At 41.3% G+C, this 14,515-nt stretch overlaps 1 protein-coding gene across 1 annotated transcript in view; it reads right to left on the minus strand.

Moving 5' to 3' along the window:
* znf830 (zinc finger protein 830) overlaps window positions 1-14,515 on the minus strand; it is a 96,662-nt gene that overhangs the window by 31,995 nt on the left and 50,152 nt on the right. Inside the window, exons 7-8 of the mRNA XM_068005201.1 lie at window positions 12,267-12,330; window positions 11,961-12,041 (exon numbers count right to left, since the gene is read on the minus strand). Of these exons, the coding sequence (XP_067861302.1) occupies window positions 11,961-12,041; window positions 12,267-12,330 (145 nt within the window). The remainder of the gene's footprint in view (window positions 1-11,960; window positions 12,042-12,266; window positions 12,331-14,515) is intronic.

Here is a 14,515-nt window from a genome sequence, read left to right on the forward strand (position 1 = left end):
TTGGAACAGAGGGGGTTGAGGGGAGATTTAATTGAGGTATATAAAATTATATCGGGACCAGATAGAGCGGATAGGGGGGACCTATTTCCCTTAGCAGAGGGGTCAGTGACCAGGGGCATAGATTTCAAGTAATTGGTAGAAGGGAGCTGAGGAGAAATTTTTTCACCCAGAGGGTGGTGGGGGTCTGGAACTCACTGCCTGAAAGGGTGGTCGAGGCAGAAACCCTCAACTCATTTAAATGAGTGCTTCAAGTGGTGGTGCACTTGAAGTGCGGTAACCTACGGACCAAGTGCTGGAAAGTGGGATTAAGCTGGATAGCTCTTCATCGGCCAGCACATTCACGATGGGCCAAATGGCCTCCTTCTGTGCTGTAACTTTCTATGATATATACAGTGAAATATATTAGTATTTACCCACAGAATTTCAGCAAAGATAAAATCTAAACTAGACTTAGTCAAAAATACACCAACATGACACTCAGGTGCTGCACTGAGCCAATAGCCGAGCAATACCCTATGTTTGACTCCTGGCATGTGCTGTTAGCCGATCTGATTCAGGAATGGCTCTACAATTGCCGTAATAAGCAGTAAAACGCCTAAGCTATTGGTCACGGTGTCCCAGGACTGGGGAGGTGGAAATCAAGCAGGCTTTCAATTGCTGATTGTAAAGCAATAGCCTCTGCTGGAATACGCACATGTTGATAGGATCAAGCTCCGTCTTCAGACGTGCCGATACTTGTTATCTTGGCTCGTCGGTAAAGAATGACCACTTAGGTAATGCACTGGAGAGCTATGGGGCCTGTGAACCACACTCCAGCTTTCACGAGAAGGGCAAAGACATTCTACAGGTAGGAGGAGAGAGAAAAAGTAGTCTGATCGATAAGAATCATTGTAAACAATTTTACAACACCAAGTTATAGTCCAGCAATTTTATTTTAAATTCACAAGCTTTCGGAGGCTACCTCCTTCCTCAGGTGAACGATGTGGAAATCATATAATGATAAGAATCAGTTAGAGATGTGAAGAAAACCAGTGAATGCTGCAAATATGAAACAAAGATAGAAAAAAGTGTAAGTACGTGGCAGACCCGTCAGTATCCGAAAGAGAAAACATCAACATTTTGGGTGAGACCATCCAAATATTTAGCTGTCATTCTCTTTCAAATGCTACTTAATCTGCTGCGCATTACTAGCACATTCTGCTTTTATTTTTATGTGATCAGTTTCTTGACTTGAACCTGATGCAATGTTCAAACATATGTAACAACCAGGGGGCTTGGCCATTCAAATAGCTAAGCACCCAGCTCTCAAAACGTTGTTACTTGTTTAGAGTAATAGGAGGCTACTGATATCATCTCGATACCTTCTCCTCCCTCCCCAAACAACACCTACTGTCAGCCTTTTAGAGAACAGGGCGGAACCATCACCAGACTTTATGTCCCCCGTAGTTGAATGAGAGCCTAAGGTGATGCGGGATGTCCAGGGGAGGAGAATAAAATAGTTCTATTTTAGAATTGATATGTTTTAGAATCTAGTTAGACAGTGAAATCTCAGTTCTTTGCTATTAGCTGGTTATCACTAGAAAACCTAGTCACAGTTCCAACTACAAACAGCTTAGGTGTTTTACTGCTTAATCGGAATAGGCTCCTAGTGCAAAATATAACCCTAATCCCAAACCCGTATAAAGATACAGAGGATTCATTTGCTAAAAGCAATTCTGTTGCAATATTTTAAATGGAATGCTCTTAAAAGTGTCTTGTCAGCTTGTATTTTTCTTGGCTGACTGCTTGTATTTCTTGCTGCATCCAACCAGAGTCAACAGACATTGAAAATTCATGGGGGAAGAGAGCAGAAATAACTGCTTGTAAACCTGTTTGTCTTCTGTCCTTTCATCAATCAGAGGCAGAAGAAATACAAACGAGTCTCATTTGTAAGAGTTTACGAGAATCAGCCAAAACCGAAGCAGTACGATAACACACTCTTAGACCAATATTTGGAAACCAGTGACTAACGGCATAAACATCCTGTTTAGTTGTAAGTTTGAATGTAAATTGGGAAAAAAACCTGACAGTTTAATCCACTTACATACAGTGAAACCTGTGTAAACGGACACCCCCAAAAAAGACTCGTGCAAAAAACACTTATTGACAGTCCCAAATAATTTACATTGTAACAGATACAAGTTGCACCTTGAAACCACAGACACTCGCAAATTATGAACTAGAGAGCCTTCCATCCACCAAATCAGTTTACAACTTAAAACACGGGACAGGCAAGTCAAATGTAACCCCACTATTTAAAAAAGGAAGGAGTGAAAAAAAAAGGGAATTACAGACCAGTTAGCCTAACATCAGTAGTGGGGAAAATGCTAGAGTCTATTATAAAAGATGTGATAACAGAACACTTGGAAGCCATTAAAGGGATTGGACAAAGTTAGCATGGGTTTATGAAAGGGAAATCATGCTTAACAAATCTAGTGGAGTTTTTTGAGGATGTAACTAGTAGAATAGATAGGGGAGAACCAGTGGATGTGGTGTATTTGGATTTTCAGAAGGCTTTTGATAAGATCCCACACAAGAGGTTAGTGTGCAAAATTAAAGCACATGGGATTGAGGGGAATATACTGGCATGGATTGAGAATTGGTTGACAGACAGGAAACAGAGTGTAGGAATAAACAGGTCTTTTTCCGGGCGGCAGGCAGTGACTAGTGGAGTACCGCAGGGATCAGTGCTAGGGCCCCAGCTATTCACAATATATATCAATGATTTGGATGAGGGAACTAAATGTAACATTTCCAAGTTTGCAGACGACACAAAGCTGGGATGGAATGTGAGCTGTGAGGAGGATGCAAAGAGGCTCCACTGTGATTTAGACAAGTTGGGTGAGTGGGCAAGAACATGAAGATGCAGTATAATGTGGATAAACGTACGGTTATCCACTTTGGTTGTAAAAACAGAAAGACAGATTATCTGAATGGTGATAGATTGGGAAAAGGGGGGGGTGCAACGAGACCTGGGAGTCCTTGTACCAGTCGCTGAAAGCGAGCATTCAGGTGCAGCAAGCAGTTAGGAAGGCGAATGGTATGTTGGCCTTCATTGCAAGAGGATTTGAGTACAGGAGCAGGGATGTCTTACTGCAGTTATACAGGGCCTTGGTGAGACCACATCTGGAGTATTGTGTGCAGTTTTGGTCTCCTTATCTGAGGAAGGATGTCCTTGCCATGGAGGGAGTGCAACGAAGGTTTACCAGACTGATTCCTGGGACGGCAGGACTGACGTATGAGGAGAGATTGGGTCGACCAGGCCTATATTCACTAGAGTTTAGAAGAAAATTCTAACAGGACTAGACAGACTAGATGCAGGGAGCATGTTCCTGATGGCTGGGGAGTCCAGAACCAGGGGTCACAGTCTCAGGATACGGGGTATGCCATTTAGGACAGAGATGAGGAGAAATTTCTTCACTCAGAGGGTGGTGAACCTGTGGAATTCTCTACCACAGAAGGCAGTGGAGGCCAAGTCATTAGATGTATTCAAGAAGGAGATAGATATATTTCTTAATGCTAAAGGGATCAAGTGATATGGGGAAAAAGCGGGAACAGGGTACTGAGTTAGACGATCAGCCATTTTAAATAGTGGAGCAGGCCCGAAGGGCCTACTCTTGCTCCTATTTTCTATGTTTCAACATGAGGCGGCAATGGGTAAAGAAGCGGCTTTTGTGGAATGGGGAGTTCTTTACCCAGCATCCACAGCGGCAGAGAAACTGCTCTACCTCTGGGATTGAACGCTTGCACGGCTCTATCCCAGTGATAGAGCGATTTGTTTCTCTGCCGCTATGGATTCTGGGTAACTAACTCCCCTATTCAATAAAAGCCGGGAACTGCACCAGGCAACACCACATCTCACTCCACCAGTACATCTGCTGCTAACAGCCCTCTACCCACCTCCCAGCACATCAAATATTAGCGGCTGCAGCACAAGGAGGGAGGGGGTCCCAGACAGGGAGCTGCAGCACAAGGAGGGAGGGGGCCCCAGACAGGGATCTGCAGGACATTAATCCTCCCAATTTGGCTGGAATCTCACAGCACTCCGGCCCTACAGCAGCTACCTCACCCTGTGCAGGCTGCCAATGCAACAGATCCCAGGATCAGGATGTCCCTCCATCAGTGGAAAAGGACCATGGGATGGCAATGAACCAGGAAACCCAACGAACGGAAAATGAACTGAAACCACATCCTGCTGGCAGGACTCCAGAATTAGGCATGATCCCAGGTGAGGGTGAAAAAAAGGAACGCTGCAGGAGATAGTCAATCCCGGGATAGTTGGCTCATCTGGTTTACTGTGCATACAATGACCATTTTGAAAATAAGGACACCTGATGCAAGTGCCTCAGGTGTCCCTAATTTACAGGTTTCAGTGTAGTACCATATAGATAAAAGGCAAATATACATGTACAAATATGTGGCAGATACAAAATACTGTACTGCTATGACAAACTATGACAGAATTATTGGGCCTGAATTCGTGAAAACTAGTAAAGATGCATCTACAGCATACGCCATTATTATGGTGCAGAAATGCCAGGAAACTATGGTGTCAGTGATTTATGCCATTACTTACGCCGCACCATTATTTGCTGGCACCTTTGCGTTATACCACAGGGACCCTAACTGAAAAAGTTGAACAGCTAATTATCATAGCCAGCCCCCCCCCCCCCCCCCATTATTAAATCAATGGTGAAATCAAGTTTGCTGAATTAATGCCACGGTGATCCTTACATATACTTATACCTTTTTGAGTCCACTTTTCCTTGCAGCTTTCTCTCTCCCCCTTCCTTACCTTTCCTTCTGCGCATGTCTTTCTCTTTTTCCCTTATATGTTTTGCTCCTCTTCATCTCTCTCACCTTCTATGATTTAATTCTTTCAGCTCTTTCCTATTTGTGTTCCCCTCTACTCTGTCCCATTTGTCTCTTGGCTCCTTACTGTCTTCTCTCTCACCCTTTTCTCTTTTGTGCATCTTGCTGTACTCCACCTCCTTCTCTTCTGCTTGTCTACTCCATCTCTTCTGTGTGCCTCTCTCTCTCTGCTCCTCCCCTTCTATCTCTCAACTATTTCCCTTCAGTCTCAACTCATTTCTATTTGTCTTGCTCTCACTTCTGTCTCTCCCCCCTCCATTTCTTCAATTCCTTGCCCCTCCTTCCCATCGCACCCTCTTCTTTTGTTCTCTTGTCCTCTTCTAGTTCTTTCTCTTCCTCTCCGGTTTGTGCATGCGCCCAACATGCATTCTCTCTCTCATTTTCTAGTTTTCCCTCTGGCTCCTTTTATGGCTTGCTCTCTCTCCCCACCCACTACTCTGGGATGCTCTCTCTCTTTCCTTTTCTGGTTTTCTCCTTTTCTCTCATTTTCATACTCTCCCTTTTCCACTCATTCACTCTCCCGTTTCCAGTTTGCATTTGCTCTCCTTTTTCTTGTGCACGTTCTCTCCACTTCTCGTGTTCTCACTCACTCTCCCTTTCTTGGGCGCTGTATCTGTCCATTTCTCGGGCGCTGTATCTGTCCAGTTCTCTTGTGCTCTGCCCTCTAGTGGTTCACACACTCCCTTTTTGTGGTTTGTTTTCTCTTTTTTAGCCTTTCTTTCTTCTTTGTCTCCCTTCTTCTCTGATTCTCGTCCCCCTTCCCTATTTCTTTCTCTCTCCTCTTTATTTCTTCATGGGAGGTCTGTGAGATGAGAAAAAAGGAAGCTCCTGACAAGATCTGCTGGATTCAGCACAATGGGAGCAGGCCAGTTCCTTGCAGCAGTGGAAGGCCACACACTAATGAGAGTGGGAGGGAGTGGACCAGGTTCGTAGCTACAAGAGAGCATACTCAGTCTGGATCCAGAACCTTTACAGTGTGGGAAAGAATGCACCTGGACTGTTGGTAACAAAGCATGCGGTCCCAACAACTTCAAAATGATGTGGGATGAACATAAGAACATAATAAACAGGAGCAGAAGTAGGCCATCCCGCCCCTCGAACCTGCTCCACCATTCAACAAGATCATGGCTGAACTTCTACCTCAACGCCATTTTCCTGCACTATCTCCATATCCCTTGATGCCTTTAATATCTAGAAATCTATCGATCTCTGTTTTGAATGTACTCAATGACTGAGCCTCCACAGCCCTCTGGGGTAGAAAATTCCAAAGATTCACCTCTGAGTAAAGAAATTTCTCCTCATCTCAGTCCTAAATGGCCTACCCCTTATTCTGAGACTGTGACCCCTGGTTCTAGATTCCCCAGCCAGGAGAAACAGCATCTACCCTGTCGAGCCCTGTAACAATTTTGTATGTTTCAATGAGATGAAATAGGGAGGGGCTTCCCATGACTGATGTGACCTGTAGCTAAGCAGAATGAACTGAGGCAACTAAGTCCCCAGTACCAGCAGAATTCCTTGCAGTTGCTCTGATTAAAAGAGCCCTTCATCATGTCACAAATTTGCATTTCAAAGTTGCAAATTCATTAAAAACTGTAAAATTGCAACAGGATTCCCACCAGTTTCACTGGTTAAGATCCAGTGGGAATTTCAATTATAATTAAACAATGATTTGAGTTAAAAAGTTCAAATTAAACAAATTATCAATTAGCATTTTGATCACGGAGTTCAAATTAACAGACAACTCAAACCAAGCAACTTTGAATTAAAAGGATTAGAATCTAATCTATCATATAACCCAGTGCCACAAATGATGTTGATCCAATCTCATGTTTTGAGTAGACAGTAGACACAAACAGCAGGAGGCACCAGATGGTTACCTATTGAACACAGAAACTATTTCACAAGTCAATTGGCCCTCCAAGTCAGATAATGAATGTAAATCTCATCGGGAAAGTTATTCTATATTTTTCACTTAAAGCACTGCCGTATGCTGACCTATTGTATCATTTATTTCAATTTTCCTATGGAGGCAGCATAATAGCTGACAACACTGAGTGATAAGGTCAGACATATATTGCTTCCTCTAGGTGCCAAAAGTAGAGATATGTGTCCTCATACTGAAGGGCTATTACTAAATAGATTTTCTTCATTTTCCTCTTTGGGGAGATGGGATATTATCCCTGGCATTAGTCACACTTAATAAACCTGAAAAGATGAGTGCACTTTTTGTTGGCCAGGACTTCAAAAATAATCAAATGCATGCAGCAAATTCTTTTAATATTGGTAAATTCCTATTAAAAAGTGGATGTCATTTTTACTGACCAGTAAAAACACACAAGTATAGTTTCCAGCAGCATCATTGCTATACATGAGGCTATCAATACAGATTTTATGCCTGTTCTTTCTGTGAAATTATGCTTAGCAAGCAGGCCCATAGTCAAGAGAGCTCTCAATAAACAAATGGTAGGTAGAATTTGCAAATGGTTGCTGATAACTTCCTGCTTAAATCATGACCATAGGAACAATACTAATGGAAGCTGTGAATTAAAAAGTTAAAAGCAAATTGTGCGCAGTTTTGGGCATCCCATCATAGGAAGGATATAAAAGCAATGGGAAGGCTGCAGCGTAGATTCACTAGGGATGGTGAATCACATTTATGAAAAGCAATCTGGGGAAGTTGCAGCTTTTTTCACTAAAGCCATAAGCTTTTAAGGGTAAACTAATTGAGATATTCAAGATTATGAATGGTTATGGAAAGATAAGTAGTGATAGATTGTTTCCATTGCTTGGCAATGAGACATCACAAATTTAAGATACTCACAAAAGAATTAAAGGGAGGTTACAATATGAAATTATCTGCAGTTTTCATGAATTCTTTTAAAAGGGAATTACCTTGAAAAAGAGAAATATTAAAGGGTATGCAAAGCGAGAAGAGTGGGATTAGACTAGGTGACCCATGTTAAAAAAAACACTGCAGACTTAATGGGCTGAATGACCTGTTTCTGTGCTATAATATTCTACAATCACAGTCTCTGGTTCTGCTTCCCTCCACCTCCCACGTATTCACTCACTTATTTAATTTCCCCAGAGAAAGTTCTTCAAAATTTCTCAAACCCACCTCCCAAAATCAATTAAGTTGAGCCATCAATATTAGGAGAATCCTTTCTCAGATTTTCAGTCACAGCCAGTCACGTAACCAAGGCATCACCTGGCATCCAAATCGTAAACAAGTAAAAGCAGCAACTGCATCTGTCACATGGGTTTTGGGCACAGCTTGTCCAAGCTATAAATCAAACTCTCCTGGTAATTGTGGGAAGATGAGGTTTCAGCTGATAACCTAAGAATCAGGTCTCACCTTAGTTGTGGTATCAAAGCAGCTGCTGCAACGTTCTGCCAAAAAGGGTAAATTGCCAGCTTTGGTTTTCCTTGTACCATTGTTCATATTTCAGTGACTGAAAAGTACTATCTTGAATTATTAAAAATCGCACTAGGGGTAGCAGATAAGCAACATTCCTTGCATATGCTTGAGTACCATAACTTCCCAACTACATATAGTTCTGAGCAGACAGCGAACACATTGTAACCGATTGCATCACTGAAAACATAGGCAAAACTGAATCCTTTAACAATCTGATGAAAGGTCAGAGAGTAGGAAGAAGCTGATAATTTTCGGGTTTGCAGGTTGTAACTAGTGGGGTGCCGCAAGGATCAGTGCTCGAGCCTCAGCTGTTTACAATATATATCAATGACTTAGATGAGGGGACCGAGTGTAATGTATCCAAGTTTGCTGATGATACAAAGCTAGGTGGGAAAGTAAGCTGTGAGGAGGACGCAAAGAGGCTTCAAAGAATGTAGACAAGTTAAGTGAATGGGTGAAAATGTGGCAGGTGGAGTATAACGTGGGGAAATGTGAAAGTATCCACTTTGGTAGGAAGAATAGAAAAGCAGAATATTTGTTAAAAAGGTGAGAGATTAAGGAATGTTGGTAGTTAGAGGGATTTAGGCATCCTTGTGCACGAATCACAGAATGTTAACAAGCAGGTACAGCAAGTAATTAGGCAACCTGGCAAATGGTATGTTGGCCTTTATTGCAAGGGGGTTGGAGTATAAGAGTAAGAAGGTCTTGCTGCAATTATATAGGGCTCTGGTGAGACCACACCTGGAGTACTGTGCACAGCTTTGGTCTCCTTACCCAAGGAAAGATATACTTGCCTTAGAGGGGGTGCAACGAATGCTCACTAGATTGATTCCTGGGATTAAAGGGTTGTCCTATGAGGAGAGATTGTATAGGATGGGCCTATATTCTCTGGAGTTTAGAAGAATGAGAGGTGATCTCATTGAAACGTATAAAATTCTTAGAGAGCTTGACAGGGTAAATGCTGAGAGGCTGTTTCCCCTGGATGGAGAGTCTAGAACTAGAGGTCATAGTCTCAAGATAAGGGGTCAGTCATTTAGGACTGAGATGAAGAAAAATTTCTTCACTAGAGGGTTGTGAATCTTTGGAATTCTCTACCCCAGAGGTCTGTGAATGCTCAGTCAAAAAGTACATTCAAGACTGAGACCGATAGATTTTTGGACGCTAAAAAAAATCAAGGGATATGGGGATAGGGTGGGAGAGTTAAGGTCGAAGATCAGCCATGATCTTATTGAATGGCAGAGCAGGCTCGAGGGGCCATATGGCCTACTCCTGCTGCTATTTCTTATGTTCTTATGTGATCGGCCTGAAACGTTAACTCCGTTTCTCTCTCCATAGATGCTGCCTAACTTGCTGACTGTTTCCAGCATTTTCTATTTTTATTTCCGAATCCAGAGCAATTACATCCTTCCTGTAATGTGGTGACCAGAACTGCGCACAATACTCCAGTTGTGGCCTTACCAGCGTTTTATACAGTTCCATCATTACATCCCTGCTTTTGTATTCTATACCTCGGCTAATAACGGAGAGCATTCCGTATGCCTTCTTCACAACCTTATCTACCTGTACTGCCACCTTCAGGGACCTGTGCACATGCACTTCAAGGTCTCTCACTTCCTCTACCTCTCTCAATATATTCCCGTTTACTGCGTATTCCCTTTTACTGTTTGCCCTCCCTAAGTGCATTACCTCACACTTCTCCGGGTTGAACTCCATTTGCCACTTTTCCACCCACTCCACCAACCCATTGATATCTTCTTGGAGTCTATAGCTATCCTCTTCACTATCAACTACATGGCCAATTTTTGTGTCATCTGCAAATTTGCCAATCATGCCTTCTACATTCAAGTCCAAATTAATATATACCACAAACAGCAAGGGACCCAACACTGAGCCCTGTGGCACACCACTGGAAACGGATTTCCATTCGCAAAGACATCCATCGACTTTTACCCTTTGCTTCCTGTTACTGAGCCAATTCGCCACATTTCCCTGTATCCCATGGACTTTTACCTTTCTGACCAATCTGCCATGTGGGACCTTGTCAAATGCCTTACTAAAATCCATGTAGAAAACACCCACTGCACTACCCTCATCAATCCTCCTTGTCACTTCCTCAAAGAATTCAATCAGATTTGTAAGGCATGACCTTCCCTGAACAAATCCATGCTGACTATCCCTGATTAAACTATGTCTTTCCAAGTGACAGTTTATCCTGTCTCTCAGTTTGCCCACCATCGAGGTAAGACTGACTGGCCTATAACTGTTCGGCCTTTCCCTCGTACCTTTTTTAACAATGGTACTACGTTTGCAGACTTCCAGTCCTCCAGTACCTCCCCTGTATCTAGTGAGGATTGGAAAATGATCTTCAGAGCATCTGCTATTTCCTCCCTGGCTTCCTTCAATAGCCTAGGAAATAATCCACCCGACCCTGGTGACTTATCAACTTTCAAGGATTCCAGTCCCTCTAGTACTTCCTCTCTCGTTATGTTTACCTTGTGGAGAGTGGAGGGAGGAGGAGACTATGGCTAAGCGCAAACAATGTCTTGTTTGTGGACAAAGAACTCTAGAACATGACTACAGAAATACATTAAGTTCCGTTCAGACGTAGGAGTTTAAATCCAAGTAACTTAATCCTTCGAATGCTGTAGATGAGTTTACTTAAAAAGGTAATTATGACTTAAATATATTGATAGATTTTTTTTAGTGCTATTCAATTACATTTGTTTATTGTAAATGAACCAAACTTTCCCAATTCAATTTGTCTAAAATAGTAAGCTTTAAAAATACTAAACTTAAAAAATCTACAAGATTTCAAGATGATACAGATGAGGAAGGCCATTCAGTCAATCTTACCTTATCCGTCCAGAATGCAAAACCTACAGCTCTCCCCAGCTCAATCATGCCATTCAACTGATTCTTAATTAAGATTTTCAACTGCACTATCCTACCTAGAAGTCTGTTGTAAGTGTTGGTTACTCTTTGTGTGAAGAGATTCTTCCTGACAATAGTTTCACCAGTTTGAAACTATTCCCCCTTGTCTTGCTGTCATGGTTAATTTGAAGTAACACACTGGATTTCCATTTTCTACACAATTTACTATCTTGCATAATTCTGAGAGATTTAAAAACAATGAAATACTTTATATATAAAATACATGAAATGTACAATTTATTTATGAACAAAATATAGCAGAGAAAGCATGGGATAGAAAATGGCCATTTGACATCAATTCAACTCTTTCCAACAGACAGTATAATTTGTACAACTTGTCGTTGAATCTCCACAGACAAAAACCTTCAAGAACACAAAAGTCCAAAATTCAGCCCACAATCTCAAAATAAATCAAACAGTCTTAAGGACATTAATCTTCTTTAAGTCTTCTCTGAAGGGTTTGTCTATTCTTAATCTTATAACCTACAATCCTTTCTTATACAAACATTCATCAGCTCCTTTTAACTGAGTTAAATCAACATTGTATTAACTGACAGCCCACTCTAGATGCTTATTTCTTTAAGAGTACTTATATTGTTTACCAAAAAAATGGAATATGATGTAATAAGAAAAGTTTTCAAAGCTTCGACTACAGATCGATCACTCTTTACTCCTCTTCATATTCTTAAAAATGACTCACCGTATTAACCTGTCTGATTTCCTTCTGAAACTCTTCCCATTCTTTGTCCATTTGGTCTTTTGGTGGGTCTACCTTCCGCACCTATAGTACCAGGTGATAACGAGAAAGATGATGAATACATGCAGGCTCTGGAATGGTCAGTTATCAGAAATGCCACAAATGCTAGGTCTGCACTGCCCTCTACTGTTTGCCAGCCTGAAACCTTGAAAGAAAAAAAATCATCTAGATATAGAACAAACACATTTGGCTAAAATATCAGCACCAGCTTTGGAGAACAAAATAATGTAAATGCTATGTGGTACTTGCCTTTGCGTCTTTTACTGGATCGTCAAAGAATCCTTCTGGCAAGGCCTCTGCTGTGTTCTCTTTCCTGAAACAACATAGATTTGATCATCTCAGTGGCTGCCAATTATCATCAATCCAAAACACACAGTCTAACTGTGGACACAACTCTTCAGTCCCTAGCCTCAATACAAATTTCCATTTTGAAAAAGTACCTTAGTATTCTGGATATTAATATTGCATTTCTAAAATGAATGTGAATTCCTTTCCTCTAAAAATAAATGAGTTTTCTCCCACTTTTTTGCCCCTTCTAAGCTACACCACAAGAACTGCAGCGGTTCAAGCAGAAGGCCCACTACCACCTTCTCAGCAACTAAAGATGGGCAATAAATGCAAACTTATCAGCATCCACCATATCCCGAGAACAAATTTTTAGAAAGCTCATTAGCCTGTTCCAATTCCAAATAATTACTGATCCATGATGCATTGAACCATTACGGAAACCACAGTCACTCTTGTCCTGATAGTCACATCACATATTATGCAACATAATATTCTGATTTCAGATGGATTCAGACAATATTTTTGTGAATCAAAGGTTTCATTATAAATCAAAAACACTCATACAGAATATGGCTCATCAGCAGATGAAAAACTGGTCACTCTGTGGTTCTTCCCATTTTACTCTAACGGGAATAATATTCATAGAACCGTATAGGGTTATAGCACGGAAGGAGGCCATTCAGCCCAATGTGTCTATGCCAGTTCTTTGCTAGAGCACATCGAACTAACCCCACTGCTCTGCTTTCTCCTCATCGCTCCATTATGTTACTCTGCTTCAAATAATTATCCAATTTTCCCTTAGGAGGTGCAATGATCTCTACCTCAACCACTCCCTGTGGCAAAGCATTTCCTACTCCAACAAACCTCTACATAAAGATTTTCTGTTAACCTCCCACCTCACTCTCTTAGTGATAGGGTGCACAACCTTGACTTGTATTCCCTTGAGTATAGAAGATTAAGGGGTGATCTAATTGAGGCGTTTAAAATGTTAAAAGGATTTGGTGGATATACATGGAGAAACCGTTTCCTTTGGCAGGAGAATCAATAACAAGGGGACATAATAAAATTAGAGCTAGGCCAGTCAGGACAGAAATCAGAAAGTGCTTTTTCACACAAAGGGTAGTAAAAATCTGGAACACTCTCCCCAAAAGGCTATGGATGCTAGGACAATTTAATGATTGGGATAGGCAGATTTTTTTTTATTATTAGGTAAGGGTATCAAATGATATGAAGAAAAGGTGGGGTAAATGGAGTTGAGGTGTAGATCAGCTATGATCTAATTGAATGGTGGAGCAGGCTTGAGGGCTGACTGGCCTACTCCTTTTCCTAATCTTTCAATGATAGTTTTAAATTGATGACTACTCACAACTGACTTCTTAACCAGAGGAAATAATCTTTTCCTATTCATTGTAATAAAACTTTTCATAACCTCCTCTGCTCCATGGAAATAATCCCAGCAAGTCAAATCTCTCCTCATAACTATAGTTTCCCAGCTGTGGCATCATTGTGGTGAACCTGCACTGCATGCTGTCCATGGCTTTAATGTCCTTTCTATAATGGGATGCCCAAAACAGCACAAAGTCCTTTAATTGTGGCCTAACCAATGTTTAGCATAAATTCATCATTACTTCTTTACTCTTGTACTCCATACTCCTTTATTATAAAACTCAAAAATCTATTGGCCTTTTTTACGGCTTTATCTTCCTGCACTCGTGCTTTCAGGGAATTAAGCGTTTAAACTCCTAGATCTCACTCTTCATTCACATCCTTCAACTTCTTTCAATTGACTGTATACTCTCATTCATGCTTTTCCTCCCAAAATGTACCACCTTATACTTATTCACATTAAACTACATCGGCCCATTCGTAAACCTGTCTGCTTTCCTGCGGCCTTTTACAGTCCTCACTACTATTTACCAAACCTCCTTCTTTTATGCTTGGGGTACACCACTTCTTGAATTCAAGCGACACTAATTTACCCTTTCTCTTTCCTGTCCATCAACTAATTTACCATCAATGCTGCTACGTTTCCTCTTCTACCATATGCCTGAATTTTTCTAACAAACCTCGAGACACGCCTTATCAAACGCCTTCTGAAAATCGATATATGCTGCATCTGCTGAATTCCCTTTATCCTTTACTTCTTCAAAAAACTCCATTAAATTTCTCAAACAGTAGTTGCCTTTAACAAATCATACTGGGTGTCCTTG

This window comes from Heptranchias perlo, chromosome 2 (genome assembly GCF_035084215.1).
Source record: "Heptranchias perlo isolate sHepPer1 chromosome 2, sHepPer1.hap1, whole genome shotgun sequence".
NCBI lineage: Eukaryota > Metazoa > Chordata > Chondrichthyes > Hexanchiformes > Hexanchidae > Heptranchias > Heptranchias perlo.